The sequence below is a fragment of the Bombina bombina genome, chromosome 2, assembly GCF_027579735.1.
Source record: "Bombina bombina isolate aBomBom1 chromosome 2, aBomBom1.pri, whole genome shotgun sequence".
Taxonomy (NCBI): domain Eukaryota; kingdom Metazoa; phylum Chordata; class Amphibia; order Anura; family Bombinatoridae; genus Bombina; species Bombina bombina.
This window is the reverse complement of record NC_069500.1, coordinates 1,123,041,912-1,123,061,969: the sequence shown is the minus strand read 5'-3', so window position 1 is coordinate 1,123,061,969 and position 20,058 is coordinate 1,123,041,912. Positions and strand designations below refer to the sequence as shown.

At 38.6% G+C, this 20,058-nt stretch overlaps 1 protein-coding gene across 4 annotated transcripts in view; it reads right to left on the bottom strand.

The window, feature by feature from the left end:
* The window catches only part of FNIP2 (folliculin interacting protein 2), a 281,392-nt gene that overhangs the window by 73,704 nt on the left and 187,630 nt on the right, over window positions 1-20,058 (bottom strand). For 3 of the 4 annotated variants that reach the window (XM_053703784.1, XM_053703781.1, XM_053703782.1), the window contains exons 7-11: window positions 17,734-17,823; window positions 7,767-7,838; window positions 6,903-7,038; window positions 5,985-6,186; window positions 4,840-4,928 (exon numbers count right to left, since the gene is read on the bottom strand). In XM_053703784.1, the coding sequence (XP_053559759.1) occupies window positions 4,840-4,928; window positions 5,985-6,186; window positions 6,903-7,038; window positions 7,767-7,838; window positions 17,734-17,823 (589 nt within the window). The remainder of the gene's footprint in view (window positions 1-4,839; window positions 4,929-5,984; window positions 6,187-6,902; window positions 7,039-7,766; window positions 7,839-17,733; window positions 17,824-20,058) is intronic. The other variant, XM_053703783.1, reaches the window with a different exon arrangement.

The following is a 20,058-nucleotide window of genomic DNA, read 5'->3' as shown; positions in this document are numbered from 1 at the left end:
TAACACACATACCCCAAAAAAATGAGCCACATCCAAACAGGTTAATCTTTCCCATATCAAGAAACAAATTAACCCCTCAGTCTGTAACATTAGTGCCTGTGTCCTGCCAAATAAAATCCTCAAAGGGATATAAAACCCAATTTTTTTCTTTCATGGTTTAGATAGATCATAATATTTTAACCCCTTAATGACCGATGACATACGCCTTACGTCCTCAAAAAAAAATACAGTTAATGCCTGAGGACGTACGGCGTCGTTATTGGATAGCGGTGGAAGCGATTCTGGTCGCTTCCAACCGCTTTCCGGTTATTGCAGTGATGCCTCGATATCGAGGCATCCTGCAATAACACTTTTTCCCCATCCAATGCAGAGAGAGCCACTCTGTGGCCCTCTCTGCACCGGCCATCGATGGCTGCAATCGTTGGTGGGTGGGAACTGATGTGGTAGACGGGTGGGCGGCCATCGATGGTTTGTTGCAGCAAGAGGGGGGCGGGCGCATGCACGGGGAGGGAGAGGGTGGGAACCGCTATACTACGGAAAATTGTAGTCTCAAAAATGGGAGAGAGGGGGGTTTTAAATAAAAAAATAAAATGTATTTAAGTGATCTGGGAGGGGGTGGGGGGGTTGATCTTTGGGGGGGAAGCTACACTACAGAGAAAAATAAGTAAAATAAAAAAAGATGGCTCCTAATAAGTTAGAGGGGGAGGGTTAGAGAGTTGTTTCGGGGGATCCTACACACCAGCATATGTAAATATGCTAAAAAATAAATAAAACATACCTTTTATTTTAGTACTGGCAGAAATTCTACCAGTACTTAAGATGGCGGGGACAATTGTGGGGTGGTGGAGGGATCAGGGATTGTGATGTGTCAGGTGGGAGGCTTATCTCTACACTAAAGCTAAAATTAACCCTGCAAGCTCCCCATAAGCTAACTAATTAACCCCTTCACTGCTAGCCATAATACACGTGTGATGCGCAGTGGCATTTAGTGGCCAAATTACCAAAAAGCAACGCCAAAGCCATATATGTCTGCTTTTTCTGAACAAAGGGGATCCCAGAGAAGCATTTAAAACCATTTGTGCCATAATTGCACAAGCTGATTGTAAATCATTTCAGTGAGAAACCTAAAGTTTGTGAAAAAGAGAACTTTTTTTTTTATTGGATCGCATTTGGCGGTGAAATGGTGGCATGAAATATACCAAAATGGGCCTAGATCAATACTTGGGGTTGTCTACTACACTACAGCTAAAATTAACCCCTTCACTGCTGGGCATAATACACGTGTGGTGCGCAGTGGCATTTAGCGGCCTTCTAATTACCAAAAAGCAATGCCAAAGCCATATATGTCTGCTATTTCTAAACAAAGGGGATCCAAGAGAAGCATTTACAACCATTTGTGCCATAATTGCACAAGTTGTTTGTAAATAATTTCAGTGAGAAACCTAAAGTTTGTGAAAAAATTTGTGAAAAAGTGAACAATATTTTTTATTTGATCGAGTTTGGCAGTGAAATAGTGGCATGAAATAATACACACATATCAAGGGATATTCAGGGATTCCTGAAAGATATCAGTGTCCCAATGTAAATAGCGCTAATTTTGAAAAAAGTGGCTTGGAAATAGCAAAGTGCTACTTGTACTTATTACCCTATAACTTGCAATAAAAGCAAAGCACATGTAAACATAGGGGGCGCGATCCGATATAGATCGTAGTTTGTGGCACAAGCGAGGGAACCCTCGCCGCCCGTAGTTTCAGCTCGCAACTCGAGCTATCCAATATACGGCGCCGTCACATGCTAAAGTGCTGTAAGTCGGATAAACCAGCGATGTCCAGAAATCTGCGTAAGTACAAATTTCTGGAGTCGCCAGTGACTTACGGCACTTTAGAAACTGCCGGCGCCTACAAAACCTGACTAAATTATAAAATCACCCATACTGTCTAACACGCCTCCCAAACATAGCCAGACACGTATACCCCTCTATCTGCTATCCCCCCTCACTCTCCTAATAATAAAAAATGTATTAACCCCTACACCGCCGCTCCTGGACCCCGCCGCCACCTACATTAACTATTCCCTAATGTGAGCTCCTACCCCGCTGCCAGCTACATTAACTACCCCCTAATGTGAGCTCCTACCCCGCCGCCAGCTATATTAAAATTATTAACCCCTAATTTAATCCCCCTACACCGCCGCCAGCTATATTAAATTAACTAACCCCTAATCTAATCCCCCTATACCACCACCACCTATATTAAATTAATTAACCCTTAATCTAATCCCCCTACACCGCCGCCACCTATATTAAATTAATTAACCCCTAAAATACTAAACTATCCCTACCACTAAACCTAAGTCTAACCCTACAAATAGCCCTGAAAAGGGCTTTTTGCGTGGCATTACCCCAAAGTAAACAGCTCTATTACCAGCCCTTAAAAGGGATTTTTGCGAGGCTTTGCCCCAAAGTAACCAGTTCTTTTACCAGCCCTTAAAAGGGCTTTTGGCGGGGCATTGTCACAAAGAAATCAGCTCTTTTGCCTATAATCTAAATCCCCCTATACCGCCGCCACCTATAATAAATGTATTACCCCCTAATCTAATCCCCCTACACCGCTGCCTATAGTAACCCTAGTAACACACGGAGGTTCTCGAGCTTAAATTTAAAATTTGAAATGTCTGAATCCAGTTTATTTGGATCAGATCCGTCACCCACAGAATGAAGCTCTCCGTCTTCATGTTCTGCAAATTGTGACGCAGTATCAGACATGGTCCTAGTATTTTCAGCGCACTCTGTTCTCACTCCAGAGTGGTCGCGTTTACCCCTAAGTTCTGGCAATTTAGATAAAACTTCAGTCATAACATTAGCCATGTCTTGCAAAGTGATTTGTAATGGCCGCCCTGATGTACTTGGCGTCACAATATCACGCACCTCCTGAGCGGGAGATGCAGGTACTGACACGTGAGGAGAGTTAGTCGGCATAACTTCCCCCTCGTTGTCTGGTGAAATTTTCTTTACATGTACAGATTGGCTTTTACTTAAAGTAGCATCAATGCAATTAGTACACAAATTTCTATTGGGCTCCACATTGGCCTTTGAACATATTGCACAAAGAGATTCCTCTATGTCAGACATGTTTAAACAAACTAGCAATTAAACTAGCAAGCTTGGAAAATACTTTTCAAAAAAATTTACAAGCAATATAAAAAACGTTACTGTGCCTTTAAGAAGCACACAAAAAAACTGTCACAGTTGAAATAACATGAACCGGATTAGTTATAGAAACCAAATTTTCACATTAAATTTATTAATTTAGCAAAGGATTGCACCCACTAGCAAATGGATGATTAACCCCTTAATACCAAAAAACAGATAACAATAAAAATATATACGTTTTTATCACAGTCAAAGCACAGTCTCACAGGTCTGCTGTGAGTGATTACCTCCCTCAAAACTAGTTTTGGAGACCCCTGAGCTCTGTAGAGACGTCCTGGATCATGCAGGAAGAACAGGAAGACTTGTGACTGAATTTTTACTGCGCAGTAAAAGCGCCAAAATAGGCCCCTCCCACTGATACTACAACAGTGGGGAAGCTCAGTAAACTGATTTTATTCAAAATAAACGACAGCCATGTGGAAATATAATGCCCATGAAAAATTTTCACCAAGTACCTCAGAGAAAAAACGATTAACATGCCAGTAAACGTTTTAAATATGAATATATGAGATGTTAATAAAAAGCCTGTTGCTAGTCGCTTTCACTGCAGAGAGGCTATAAGTTATATATATACAGTATTTTCTTAGTGAAGTGCCATTCCCCAGAAATACTTCAGTGCAAACATACACACATATCAGCCTGATACCAGTTACTACTACTGCATTTAAGGCTGTACTTACATTACATCGGTATTAGCAGTATTTTCTCAGTCAATTCCATTCCTTAGAAAATAATATACTGCAACATACCTCCTTGCAGGAGAACCCTGCCCGCTGTACCCTGTTCTGAAGTTACCTCGCTCCTCAGAATGGCCGAGAACAGCAAATGGATCTTAGTTACGTCCGCTAAGATCATACACAACTCAGGTAGATTCTTCTTCTAATGCTGCCTGAGAAAAAACACCACACTCCGGTGCTGTTTAAAATAACAAACTTTTGATTGAAGAAATAAAAACTAATTTTAATAACCACAGTCCTCTCACACGTCCTATCTATTAGTTAGGTGCAAGAGAATGACTGGGTATGACGTAGAGGGGAGGAGCTATATAGCAGCTCTGCTTGGGTGATCCTCTTGCACTTCCTGTTAGGGAGGAGTTAATATCCCATAAGTAATGGATGACCCGTGGACTGACTACACTTAACAGGAGAAAGAGAGAACAGAGTAAACCTACTCTGGCTTTCTATACTAGGGCAGCAATATGTTAGGAAAACGCAGCAATGCCAACCTTACAAGTTCCTAACTGCTTTAAAGCCACCACTACTCTACTGCAGAGATTAACGTGGACTACAGCTTTACCCAAAATCTTGCTTGTAGCGAAAAGAAATCCAATTTTCTTCAGACACCAAAACTTAATCTCCTCCATTAACAGAGGCAAAAGAGAAAGACTAGGGATTATGGGTAGGGGAGTGACACTTAACAGCTTTGCTGTGGTGCTCTTTGCCTCCTCCTGCTGGCCAGGAGTGATATTCTTACTAGTAATTGATGACGTTGTGGACTCTCTATATTTTAGGAATGAAACAATGGCTAAGAGGATATAATACAATTGTATAGAAGCAGGTTTTACCCCAGCTATACACTACACAAGCTGATAGACAGACAAATAGATCTAAGTCATTAACATAACCTACCTAAAGTGTCCCAAGGCTTCCATGACTTGGCTGAGATAAACCTGAACTCTCTGGCTGGATTCAGTTATCTTCCTGCAGGATATCATAGCCTAAAATAAAAGTCAAAACGTTGTGTGTGGTAAAGCCACAAATAATCTCACTGAAGTTAAAGGAACATTAAAGTCATGTTTGCAGTGGTTAGAGTGTATTTAAAATGTTTTTTCTTTTTTCTTTTTAAGTATGCAAATTTAAACAACTTCCCAATTAACTTCTATTATCTAATTAGCTTCATCCTCTGGGAATCTTTTATTAAAAAAGCATACATAGGTAAGCTCAGTGGCAGCAATTTCCTATTGTGAGCTAACTGCTGATTGATGACTGCACATTTAAGCTTTATTGGCTCACCTAGTGCAAATTTGATAAAAGAATGCTCAAGCTGAATTATGAGAGTTAAAGGGACATGAAATCCATTTTTCCTAATAACTGAGAGAAGATATTATAAGCCAGTGAGCAACTGATTCCATAGGATGACTTTTTAAAAATATTTTAAAATGTGTAATTGCCACTTTTTTATGATGTACGAGAAAATTTAAAGGGAAAGTTTAGTCAAAATTAAACTTTCATGATTCAGATAGGTCATGCAATTTTAAATAACTTTCAAATTTACTTTTATCATCAAAATTGCTTTGATCTCTTGGTATTCATTGTTAAAAACCTAAACCTAGCTAGGGTCGTATGCCAATTTCTAATCTCTTGATGGCCACCTGTTATTTTGACAGTTTTTCACAGCTAGTTCATGTGCTCACTCCCGTGGGGTTATTTATGAGTCAGCACTGATTGGCTAAAATGCAAGTCTGCAGAGGCTTAGATACAAGGCAATCATAGAGGTAAAAATATATTAATATAACAGTGTTGGTTATGCAAAACTTGGGAATGGGTAATAGAGGGATTATCTACCTTTTTAAACAATAACAATTCTGGAGTAGGCTGTCGTTTTTTTTACTTTTTAGTTTATCATTTAAACCAATGTTATAGTAATGTCACAGGTTAAGTGCAATCTTAGTTTTGTATTATTCTAGGCAAGATATAAATCAAATTGTTTTGTAGCATGGTCCATGGCTGGGTGAGATCTTATATAATGCATGAAACTCATTCTTTCTTGATACCTTCTCTATTGCAGACTTCAGCTTGTTCATGTGTGATTCGAACAAGGGAAAGTGAGAGAAAAAAAAATCCTGGAAGCTCTTCTGTGCATCCTCCTGTTCAGGCAAAGAGAAAAGGATACTGATGGCAATCTTTTTCCTCCCTATTATTGTTGGGTTGGAAGTGTAGCTTTCATCTGCCATACTGAATGTCTCATCGGTAGACCTGAGGGAAAGCAGGAACAATGAGATATGAATGCTACATTTCCAGAACGAATGCTAGAGGTAAATCTATAATCTAAAGATGCTATTGCTATAAAAAGAAAAAGGTGCTGCCCTACAACAAAACATATACTTTGTTTATTTTATGCCAGGCAAGAGAAACCAGTGCCACCCCGGGTTAGCATGTGAGAAACAGGCATGCATATGCTCCAATCAATGGCCAGATCCTCCTGTGAAACAAAAAGGGGGTGTTCTAGGAGTGAAACTTTAACTACAGGTTTTTAACTACGTTTGACCCTTTTAAATCAATTAAATGTGTTGTAAAAGGTAGAAATGTGTTTACAAATAAATAACCAAAGAAAAGAAGCATTTTATTTTTTACACTAAAAAGTTGGTTTAAGGTAAGGTGGATGGAATGGTTTTAGCATCAGCTGCCCTTTTATTACATGTACTAAGGTAATATGTACTGCCTACAGTTTGAGTTAGAAAAATCTACCCAAATATACCGTATATATCAATGTATATAACTGTATTACAAAATAATATTTTTTAATGCCAGAGTACCTTTAAGGTGTATTCCCTGTCTTTACAAACACACAGTGACATGCCACAACAGACTAATGACAAAGAACAGAAAAGGCAACACATGGTGCATGTATGGTCTCTTGACTTGGCAATCTGCACTATACGGACTTGACATAAAGCTTCTGGAATACTCACCACCTAGGAATGACACCATTCTCTAGACTTGTAGTCTGACTCCTTAGCCAGCGCCGCTGGTAGCTGCTGGCACAGTTACTGGAGAAGGAGGAGCTTGGAGAGGGTAGTGGCGTTATTAACAAGCTACTCAATGAGGCTGAAACAAGAGAGGAGAACAGCTTTCCATCTTAGATTATTAAACACAACAGTATTTTTATTCAAGTATGGCATAACTAGTTTATCAAAACTAAACATTTTTTACCAAAATGTATAAAATAAAATTCAGATTTTATGTTACAAATATATAAAATTTGATTTGAATACATAAAGAAAACTAGAGCTTAAGACATTCTATAAATACAAAATGAATTGGGTATAAATATGACCATGAGCACATTTCAGCATTTCGTCAGGTTTACTATATCTAATAAAATGTGATCACACAAATATAAGTAAGAGGCCACTTAAATGTATTTATCTAGAATGTAAGTATATTAGTTAAAAGGACACTCAATCAAAATTAAACTTTCATTATTCAGATAGAGCATGTCATTTTAAACAACTTTCCAATTTACTTCCATTAAACAAATGTGCACAGTCTTTTTATATTTAAACTTTTTGAGTCACCAGGTCCTACTGAGCATGTGCAAGAATAAGTGTGTATGCATTTGTGAATGGCTGATGGCTGTCACATGGTACAGGGGGAGTGGAAAAAAAGATTGTCCGAAAAAAAATCTACTAGTCATTTGAAGTTCAGACTAAGTGCTATTGCATTGTCTTGTTGTCTTGCATTTGTTGATTATGCAAATCTACTGTGTTGACTGGTCCTTTAATAGCTGTAGCATTTAGTATTGAGTCATAATAAACACTGATACTAAGACCTACCTGATCGAGCAATCCCACTGTCTTTATCTTCATTATGTCCTCTGCTGGGCATATCCACAGGTGTGCTATGTGCTGTGCAAGAAAATAAAGCCATTTCAAACATTACATACCAAAAAAACATAATTTATGTAAGAACTTACCTGATAAATTCATTTCTTTCATATTAGCAAGAGTCCATGAGCTAGTGACGTATGGGATATACATTCCTACCAGGAGGGGCAAAGTTTCCCAAACCTCAAAATGCCTATAAATACACCCCTCACCACACCCACAATTCAGTTTAACGAATAGCCAAGAAGTGGGGTGATAAAAAAGTGCGAAAGCATATAAAATAAGGAATTGGAATAATTGTGCTTTATACAAAATCATAACCACCACAAAAAAAAGGGCGGGCCTCATGGACTCTTGCTAATATGAAAGAAATGAATTTATCAGGTAAGTTCTTACATAAATTATGTTTTCTTTCATGTAATTAGCAAGAGTCCATGAGCTAGTGACGTATGGGATAATGACTACCCAAGATGTGGATCTTTCCACACAAGAGTCACTAGAGAGGGAGGGATAAAATAAAGACAGCCAATTCCTGCTGAAAATAATCCACACCCAAAATAAAGTTTAATGAAAAACATAAGCAGAAGATTCAAACTGAAACCGCTGCCTGAAGTACTTTTCTACCAAAAACTGCTTCAGAAGAAGAAAATACATCAAAATGGTAGAATTTAGTAAAAGTATGCAAAGAGGACCAAGTTGCTGCTTTGCAGATCTGGTCAACCGAAGCTTCATTCCTAAACGCCCAGGAAGTAGATACTGACCTAGTAGAATGAGCTGTAATTCTCTGAGGCGGAATTTTACCCGACTCAACATAGGCAAGATGAATTAAAAATTTCAACCAAGATGCCAAAGAAATGGCAGAAGCTTTCTGGCCTTTCCTAGAACCGGAAAAGATAACAAATAGACTAGAAGTCTTACGGAAAGATTTCGTAGCTTCAACATAATATTTCAAAGCTCTAACAACATCCAAAGAATGCAACGATTTCTCCTTAGAATTCTTAGGATTAGGACATAATGAAGGAACCACAATTTCTCTACTAATGTTGTTGGAATTCACAACTTTAGGTAAAAATTCAAAAGAAGTTCGCAACACCGCCTTATCCTGATGAAAAATCAGAAAAGGAGACTCACAAGAAAGAGCAGATAATTCAGAAACTCTTCTAGCAGAAGAGATGGCCAAAAGGAACAAAACTTTCCAAGAAAGTAATTTAATGTCCAATGAATGCATAGGTTCAAACGGAGGAGCTTGAAGAGCTCCCAGAACCAAATTCAAACTCCAAGGAGGAGAAATTGACTTAATGACAGGTTTTATACGAACCAAAGCTTGTACAAAACAATGAATATCAGGAAGAATAGCAATCTTTCTGTGAAAAAGAACAGAAAGAGCAGAGATTTGTCCTTTCAAAGAACTTGCGGACAAACCCTTATCTAAACCATCCTGAAGAAACTGTAAAATTCTCGGTATTCTAAAAGAATGCCAAGAAAAATGATGAGAAAGACACCAAGAAATATAAGTCTTCCAGACTCTATAATATATCTCTCGAGATACAGATTTACGAGCCTGTAACATAGTATTAATCACAGAGTCAGAGAAACCTCTTTGACCAAGAATCAAGCGTTCAATCTCCATACCTTTAAATTTAAGGATTTCAGATCCTGATGGAAAAAAGGGCCTTGTGACAGAAGGTCTGGTCTTAACGGAAGAGTCCACGGTTGGCAAGAGGCCATCCGGACAAGATCCGCATACCAAAACCTGTGAGGCCATGCCGGAGCTACCAGCAGAACAAACGAGCATTCCTTCAGAATCTTGGAGATTACTCTTGGAAGAAGAACTAGAGGCGGAAAGATATAGGCAGGATGATACTTCCAAGGAAATGATAATGCATCCACTGCCTCCGCCTGAGGATCCCGGGATCTGGACAGATACCTGGGAAGTTTCTTGTTTAGATGGGACGCCATCAGATCTATTTCTGGAAGTTCCCACATTTGAACAATCTGAAGAAATACCTCTGGGTGAAGAGACCATTCGCCCGGATGCAACGTTTGGCGACTGAGATAATCCGCTTCCCAATTGTCTACACCTGGGATATGAACCGCAGAGATTAGACAGGAGCTGGATTCCGCCCAAACCAAAATTCGAGATACTTCTTTCATAGCCAGAGGACTGTGAGTCCCTCCTTGATGATTGATGTATGCCACAGTTGTGACATTGTCTGTCTGAAAACAAATGAACGATTCTCTCTTCAGAAGAGGCCAAAACTGAAGAGCTCTGAAAATTGCACGGAGTTCCAAAATATTGATCGGTAATCTCACCTCCTGAGATTCCCAAACTCCTTGTGCCGTCAGAGATCCCCACACAGCTCCCCAACCTGTGAGACTTGCATCTGTTGAAATTACAGTCCAGGTTGGAAGCACAAAAGAAGCCCCCTGAATTAAACGATGGTGATCTGTCCACCATGTTAGAGAGTGTCGAACAATCGGTTTTAAAGATATTAATTGAGATATCTTCGTGTAATCCTTGCACCATTGCTTCAGCATACAGAGCTGAAGAGGTCGCATGTGAAAACGAGCAAAGGGGATCGCGTCCGATGCAGCAGTCATAAGACCTAGAATTTCCATGCATAAGGCTACCGAAGGGAATGATTGTGACTGAAGGTTTCGACAAGCTGTAATCAACTTTAGACGTCTCTTGTCTGTTAAAGACAGAGTCATGGACACTGAATCCATCTGGAAACCCAGAAAGGTTACCCTTGTCTGAGGAATCAAAGAACTTTTTGGTAAATTGATCCTCCAACCATGATCTTGAAGAAACAACACAAGTCGATTCGTATGAGATTCTGCTAAATGTAAAGACTGAGCAAGTACCAAGATATCGTCCAAATAAGGAAATACCACAATACCCTGTTCTCTGATTACAGACAGCAGGGCACCGAGAACCTTTGTAAAAATTCTTGGAGCTGTAGCTAGGCCAAACGGCAGAGCCACAAATTGGTAATGCTTGTCCAGAAACGAGAATCTCAGGAACTGATAATGATCTGGATGAATCGGAATATGCAGATATGCATCCTGTAAATCTATCGTGGACATATAATTCCCTTGCTGAACAAAAGGTAAGATAGTCCTTACAGTTACCATCTTGAACGTTGGTATCCTTACATAACGATTCAATATTTTTAGATCCAGAACTGGTCTGAAAGAATTCTCCTTCTTTGGTACAATGAAGAGATTTGAATAAAACCCCATCCCCTGTTCCGGAACTGGAACTGGCATAATTACTCCAGTCAACTCTAGATCTTAAACACATTTCAGAAATGCTTGAGCTTTTACTGGATTTACTGGGACACGGGAAAGAAAAAATCTCTTTGCAGGAGGTCTCAACTTGAAACCAATTCTGTACCCTTCTGAAACAATGCTCTGAATCCAAAGATTGTGAACAGAATTGATCCAAATTTCCTTGAAAAAACGTAACCTGCCCCCTACCAGCTGAGCTGGAATGAGGGCCGCACCTTCATGTGGACTTAGAAGCAGGCTTTGCCTTTCTAGCTGGCTTGGATTTATTCCAGACTGGAGATGGTCTCCAAACTGAAACTGCTCCTGAGGATGAAGGATCAGGCTTTTGTTCTTTGTTGAAACGAAAGGAACGAAAACGATTATTAGCCCTGTTTTTACCTTTAGATTTTTTATCCTGTGGTAAAAAAGTTCCTTTCCCACCAGTAACAGTTGAAATAATGGAATCCAACTGAGAACCAAATAATTTGTTACCCTGGAAAGAAATGGAAAGTAAAGTTGATTTAGAAGCCATATCAGCATTCCAAGTTTTAAGCCATAAAGCTCTTCTAGCTAAAATAGCTAGAGACATAAACCTGACATCAACTCTGATAATATCAAAAATGGCATCACAGATAAAATTATTAGCATGCTGAAGAAGAATAATAATATCATGAGAATCACGATGTGTTACTTGTTGCGCTAAAGTTTCCAACCAAAAAGTTGAAGCTGCAGCAACATCAGCCAAAGATATAGCAGGTCTAAGAAGATTACCTGAACACAGATAAGCTTTTCTTAGAAAGGACTCAATTTTCCTATCTAGAGGATCCTTAAACGAAGTACCATCTGACGTAGGAATAGTAGTACGTTTAGCAAGGGTAGAAATAGCCCCATCAACTTTAGGGATCTTGTCCCAAAATTCTAATCTGTCAGACGGCACAGGATATAATTGCTTAAAACGTTTAGAAGGAGTAAATGAATTACCCAAATTATCCCATTCTTTGGAAATTACTGCAGAAATAGCATTAGGAACAGGAAAAACTTCTGGAATAACCACAGGAGCTTTAAATACCTTATCTAAACGTTTAGAATTAGTATCAAGAGGACCAGAATCCTCTATTTCTAAAGCAATTAGAACTTCTTTAAGTAAAGAACGAATAAATTCCATTTTAAATAAATATGAAGATTTATCAGCATCAACCTCAGAGACAGAATCCTCTGAACCAGAGGAGTCATCAGAATCAGAATGATGATGTTCATTTAAAAATTCATCTGTAGGGAGAGAAGTTTTAAAAGATTTTTTATGTTTACTAGAAGGAGAAATAACAGACATAGCCTTCTTTATGGATTCAGAAACAAAATCTCTTATATTATCAGGAACATTCTGCACCTTAGATGTTGAGGGAACTGCAACAGGCAATGGTACTTTACTAAAGGAAATATTATCTGCTTTAACAAGTTTGTCATGACAATCAATACAAACAACAGCTGGAGAAATAGCTACCAAAAGTTTACAGCAGATACACTTAGCTTTGGTAGATTCAGCACTTGACAGCGATTTTCCTGTAGTATCTTCTGGCTCAGATGCAACGTGAGACATCTTGCAATATGTAAGAGAAAAAACAACATATAAAGCAAAATTGATCAAATTCCTTAAATGACAGTTTCAGGAATGGGAAAGAATGCCAAAGAACAAGCTTCTAGCAACCAGAAGCAATAAAAAATGAGACTTAAATAATGTGGAGACAAAAGTGACGCCCATATTTTTTCGCGCCAAGTAAGACGCCCACATTATTTGGCGCCTAAATGCTTTTTGGCGCCAAAAATGACGCCACATCCGGAACGCCGACATTTTTGGCGCGAAATAACGTCAAAGAATGACGCAACTTCCGGCGACACGTATGACGCCGGAAACGGAAATAGAATTTTTGCGCCAAAAAAGTCCGCGCCAAGAATGACGCAATAAAATGAAGCATTTTCAGCCCCCGCGAGCCTAACAGCCCACAGGGAAAAAGTCAAATTTTAAGGTAAGAAAAAATGGTCAAATCAAAATGCATTATCCCAAATATGAAACTGACTGTCTGAAAATAAGGAAAGTTGAACATTCTGAGTCAAGGCAAATAAATGTTTGAATACATATATTTAGAACTTTATAAACAAAGTGCCCAACCATAGCTTGGAGTGTCACAGAAAAAAAGACTTACTTACCCCAGGACACTCATCTACATATAGCAGATAGCCAAACCAGTACTGAAACGAGAATCAGCAGAGGTAATGGTATATATAAGAGTATATCGTCGATCTGAAAAGGGAGGTAAGAGATGAATCTCTACGACCGATAACAGAGAACCTATGAAATAGACCCCTTAGAAGGAGATCACTGCATTCAAATAGGCAATACTCTCCTCACATCCCTCTGACATTCACTGCACGCTGAGAGGAAAACCGGGCTCCAACTTGCTGCGGAGCGCATATCAACGTAGAATCTAGCACAAACTTACTTCACCACCTCCATCGGAGGCAAAGTTTGTAAAACTGAATTGTGGGTGTGGTGAGGGGTGTATTTATAGGCATTTTGAGGTTTGGGAAACTTTGCCCCTCCTGGTAGGAATGTATATCCCATACGTCACTAGCTCATGGACTCTTGCTAATTACATGAAAGAAAATAAAAACAGGCTGCACTTTTGCAGTAAAATATTTATGTTGTACAAGCGCATTGACTAAACAGTACACCATCTAAAAACCACATTTTCAAAAAGTAAAATCAACACCATCCCTGATTAAGGTGGAAAAAAATCTTTTCAAAATTCTCAATCAGAGCACCAATCTGGGATAGGTCATTGTTCTATATACAAACAATAGAATCTTTACAATGTCAAGCTCATCATGCATTTGTTAAGCAAGTTAGTAGTTTCCCCTCAATCATTTTATATAAAAACCATGCACAATTTTAGTATATGAAGCGGAACTACATAACTAAAGTCTACGAGATATGGGAGTTGTCTACAGAGGATAACATATTTATAATGTAGCAAAGAAAATAATAGTGCACTTGAACTAGAGTTGTCTGAAGAAATGATCCACTAGTGAATACTATAGGTTTCAGACATCTGATTGACTTAAAATATAAAACATTAGAGGCAAACATCTGACTAACTTTATTTATCATTGTGTTTGGGATCTGGGGGGTCTTTATAAATTGTTTTTTTATCTCATTTCAAGTTTCCTTATCAGAAGTGAAAACACATTGCTTTTTACTGTTTACAAATGGGTGGTCTCATGATGATTTCTAAAGAGAAGTGAGAAAGCAAAACTTTCTGAGAAATGTTTTTAAAAGGGACATTTTGATGAAAAATATTTTAAAAAAATTCTGTGAGAGGATCCAAAATTAAACAAATGGGTTAAATAGAGCATGACATTTTAAATCATTTTCCAATTTTGCTTAGTTATCTAGGTATCTTTTGTTAAATGTTAATCGTAGGTGAGCTCAGGAGTGTGCACGTGTCTTTAGCCATCTGGCAGCAGTGTTTGTAAAAATGTTTATAGCAATGTTATACATTGTTGCAAATGCTGCTGCCATAGAATGCTAAAGACACATGCACACTCATATACTACTATCAGACTGCCAAAATGTACTCTTCAACAAAAGGGTAACAAGAGGGCAAATTTGATAATAGCAAACTGGAAAATTGTTTAAAAATGCCTTGCTCTATTCAAATCCTCATCATCATTTTATTTTGACTTTACTGTCTCTTTAAGGAAACAAAACTCTGTAAAATGTTTTATTACTGCTATGCAATTGCACTGTCAACATCAACCTTTATTATTATGACAGATTCCGCTGCCACAATGTGTGTGTGTGTTATACAGATTCCTCTGTAACAATGTGTGTGTGTGTGTGTGTGTTATACCGATTCCTCTGTCACAATGTGTGTGTGTTATACAGAGTCCTCTGTCACAATGTGTGTGTGTGCGTTATACAGATTCCTCTGCCACAATGTGTGTGTTACAGATTCATCTGTCACAATGTGAGTGTGTTATACAGATTCCTCTGTAACAATGTGTGTGTGTGTTATACAGATTCCTCTGCCACAATGTGTGTGTCTGTGTGTGTTATACAGATTCCTCTGTAACAATGTGTGTGTCTCTGTATGTGTGTTATACAGATTCTACTGTCACAATGTGTGTTATACAGATTCCTCTGCCACAATGTGTGTGTTACAGATTCATCTGTCACAATGTGAGTGTGTTATACAGATTCCTCTGTAACAATGTGTGTGTGTGTTATACAGATTCCTCTGCCACAATTTGTGTGTCTGTGTGTGTTATACAGATTCCTCTGTAACAATGTGTGTGTCTCTGTATGTGTGTTATACAGATTCCACTGTCACAATGTGTGTTATACAGATTCCTCTGCCACAATGTGTGTGTCTGTGTGTGTTATACAGATTCCTGTCACAATGTGTGCTATACAGATTTCTCTGCCACAATGTGTGTGTGTGTGTGTGTGTGTTACAGATTCCTCTGCTACAATGTGCGTTATACAGATTCCTCTGTCACAATGTGAGTGTGTGTTATACAGATTCCTCTGTCACACTGTGTGTGTGTGTTATACAGATTCCTGTCACAATGTGTGTGTTATACAGATTTCTCTGCCACAATGTGTGTGTGTGTGTTACACATTCCTCTGCTACAATGTGCGTTATACAGATTCCTCTGTCACAATGTGAGTGTGTGTGTTATACAGATTCCTCTGTCACACTGTGTGTGTGTGTTATACAGATTCCTGTCACAATGTGTGTGTTATACAGATTTCTCTGCCACAATGTGTGTGTGTGTTACAGATTCCTCTGCTACAATGTGCGTGTTATATAGATTCCTCTGTCACACTGTGTGTGTGTGTTATACAGATTCCTCTGCTACAATGTGCGTGTTATACAGATTCCTCTGTCACAATGTGTGTGTGTGTGTGTTATACAGATTCCTGTCACAATGTGTGTGTTATCCAGATTTCTCTGCCACAATGTGTGTGTGTGTGTCACATATTCATCTGCTACAATGTGTGTGTTATATAGATTCTTCTGTCACTATGTGTGTGTGTTACAGATTCCTCTGTCACAATGTGTGTGTGTTACAGATTCCTCTGTCACTATGTGTGTGTGTTACAGATTCCTCTGTCACAATGTGTGTGTGTTACAGATTCCTCTGTCACAATGTGTGTGTGTTACAGATTCCTCTGTCACAATGTGTGTGTGTTACAGATTCCTCTGTCACAATGTGTGTGTGTTACAGATTCCTCTGTCACAATGTGTGTGTTATACAGATTCCTCTGTCACAATGTGTGTGTTATACAGATTCCTCTGTCACAATGTGTGTGTTATACAGATTCCTCTGTCACAATGTGTGTGTTATACAGATTCCTCTGTCACAATGTGTGTGTGTTACAGATTCCTCTGTCACAATGTGTGTGTGTTACAGATTCCTCTGTCACAATGTGTGTGTGTTACAGATTCCTCTGTCACAATGTGTGTGTGTTACAGATTTCTTTGTCACAATGTGTGTGTGTGTGTTACAGATTTCTCTGTCACAATGTGTGTGTGTGTGTTACAGATTTCTCTGTCACAATGTGTGTGTGTGTGTTACAGATTTCTCTGTCACAATGTGTGTGTGTTACAGATTCCTCTGCCACAATGTGTGTGTGTGTGTGTGTGTGTGTCTGTGGGGGGGGGGGAGGGAGTAAATTTTACCTATGATCTCATACCATGATGTTATTGTTGAAGAGTAACTGAAATGAAAATGTAGGAAGTTACAGTACCATGTTTAGCGTCTAGTTAACATTGAAATTCAAATGTAATGCTAAAATGCTCTAACTTTTCTTCTGTTAACTGCTCATGAGGATCAATGCATTGCCCAGTGACCACAACCTTAGGTTGCAGCAATATAAGAATCATATATTTGTTTAATAAATTAAAGTAGTTTATCTGTATTCTGGACAGTCCCTAATGAGTGAATACCTGTAATAGTGTTATAATGCATCAACAAACCACTGGATCACACAAGATATCAAGTACATGAGATATACTAATGGATTATTACCAAATGAACACATGAATGAACTTGAAATGTTAATTTGCTAGAGATTCATTTGAAAGATTTTGCATAAAAGAACAGGAAACCAAAACCTTAACCAAAACCATAGATTCTCTCACAAATAGCAGGACGCTGTTCAGGCAAAAGCAAAAAAATAAAAATAAAATGAATAAATGTCATATACCTTAAAACCTTAAGGGTATGTAAAAAACTGAAATATGCAATAATACCAAATAGAGATACGTATTTTTTTTAACATTACAAATGTTCACATCTTTAAATAGAAATTTTTCACAAATAAAAAAGTAATACATGGTCTACAACTTAATAAACTATTTTAACAAATGAACCAAAACTGAAATTAATATCTAGGCATTTTAATTAACTAAACACTGCAGAATGGTCTTAAGGAGTCATACTACATTACCAATAAGATTTTGTCAATATAATAAATCCTTTCTATTGTAAAGAGAATCTATGGTTTTCATTGGTGCAAATAAAGCAAAATGATTGGTGGCGTTTTGTGTGGCTCATACCAAGATTCACATTCCACACAAACCTGCAAAGAAAGAGGCACTCCGGATGAGCCGGAGGGGGCGAGCTTCAAACACGCTAGGTAGCAGCTTGCTGCTGCAACCCTGTAAAACACCTACAAATGGGAAGTGGAGGCGAACATTGAAAAACAATAAAATAAAATAAACACAAAAAGTAAACATAAAATAAATCCTATAAACATGAATGTTTAAAATTATATGGCAATGAGTATTCCAAGCTTGTGATTGAGTATTCCAAGCTCGGGTTGATATGTTTACTGTAAATCTGATAGTATCATAATACGACGTAGGAATCTTAGTGACTGGAAAATACAAAACCAAACATTTAGTCTAAACATATTTCTCCAACATTGGTGTGTCCGGTCCACGGCGTCATCCTTACTTGTGGGATATTCTCTTCCCCAACAGGAAATGGCAAAGAGTCCCAGCAAAGCTGGTCACATGATCCCTCCTAGGCTCCGCCCACCCCAGTCATTCTCTTTGCCATTGCACAGGCAACATGTCCACGGAGATGGTTAAGAGTTTTTTGGTGTTTAAATGTAGTTTTTATTCTTCTATCAAGTGTTTGTTATTTTAAAATAGTGCTGGTATGTACTATTTACTCTGAAACAGAAAAGGATGAAGATTTCTGTTTGTAAGAGGAAGATGATTTTAGCAGACAGTAACTAAAATCGATTGCTGTTTCCACACAGGACTGTTGAGATGAAGTAACTTCAGTTGGGGGAAACAGTTAGCAGACTTTTCTGCTTAAGGTATGACTAGCCATATTTCTAACAAGACCATGTAATGCTGGAAGGCTGTCATTTCCCCTCATGGGGACCGGTAAGCCATTTTCTTAGTCAAACATAAAAGAATAAAGGGCTTAAAAAAGGGCTTAAAAACTGGTAGACATTTTTATGGGCTAAAACGATTGCTTTATTGGAGCATATTATACAGATTCTAGCTAATAATTGGCATTATAATCTTGGGGAACGTTTAAAAAATGGCAGGCACTGTGTTGGACACCTTTTTTAGTCTGGGGGCCTTTCTAGTTATAGACTGAGCCTCATTTTCGCGCCATTACTGCGCAGTTGTTTTTGGAGAGCAAGGCATGCAGATGCATGTGTGAGGATCTAAGAATCACTAAAAAAGCTTCTAGAAGGCGTCATTTGGTATCGTATTCCCCTCTGGGCTTGGTTGGGTCTCAGCAAAGCATATAGCTGGGACTGTATAGGGGTCAAATTTAAAAACGGCTCCGGTTCCGTTATTTTAAGGGTTAAAGCTCTGAAATTTGGTGTGCAATACTTTTAATGCTTTAAGACACTGTGGTGAAATTTTGGTAATTTTTGAACAATTCCTTCATACTTTTTCACATATTCAGTAATAAAGTGTTTTCAGTTTGAAATTTAAAGAGACAGTAACGGTTTTATTTTAAAACGTTTTTTGTGCTTTGTTGACAAGTTTAAGCCTGTTTAACATGTCTGTACCATCAGATAAGCTATGTTCTATATGTATGAAAGCCAATGTGTCTCCCCATTTAAATTTATGTGATAATTGTGCCATAGTGTCCAAACAAAGTAAGGACAGTAATGCCACAGATAATGATATTGCCCAAGATGATTCCTCAAATGAGGGGAGTAAACATGATACTACATCATCCCCTACCGTGTCTACACCAGTTTTGCCCACACAGGAGGCCCCTAGTACATCTAGTGCGCCAATACTTATTACCATGCAACAATTGACGGCTGTAATGGATAACTCCATAGCAAATCTTTTATCCAAAATGCCTACTTATCAGAGAAAGCGCGATTGCTCTGTTTTAAACACTGAAGAGCAAGAGGGCGCTGATGATAACTGTTCTGACATACCCTCACACCAATCTCAAGGGGCCATGAGGGAGGTTTTGTCTGATGGAGAAATCTCAGATTCAGGAAAAATTTATCATCAAGCTGAACCTGATGTTGTGACATTTAAATTTAAATTAGAACATCTCCGCGCACTGCTTAAGGAGGTGTTATCTACTCTGGATGATTGTGACAATTTGGTCATTCCAGAGAAATTATGTAAGATGGACAAGTTCCTAGAGGTCCCGGTGCCCCCCGACGCTTTTCCTATACCCAAGCGGGTGGCGGACATAGTAAATAAAGAGTGGGAAAAGCCCGGCATACCTTTTGTTCCCCCCCCTATATTTAAGAAATTATTTCCTATAGTCGACCCCAGAAAGGACTTATGGCAGTCAGTCCCCAAGGTCGAGGGGGCGGTTTCTACTCTAAACAAACGCACTACTATTCCTATCGAAGATAGTTGTGCTTTCAAAGATCCTATGGATAAAAAATTAGAGGGTTTGC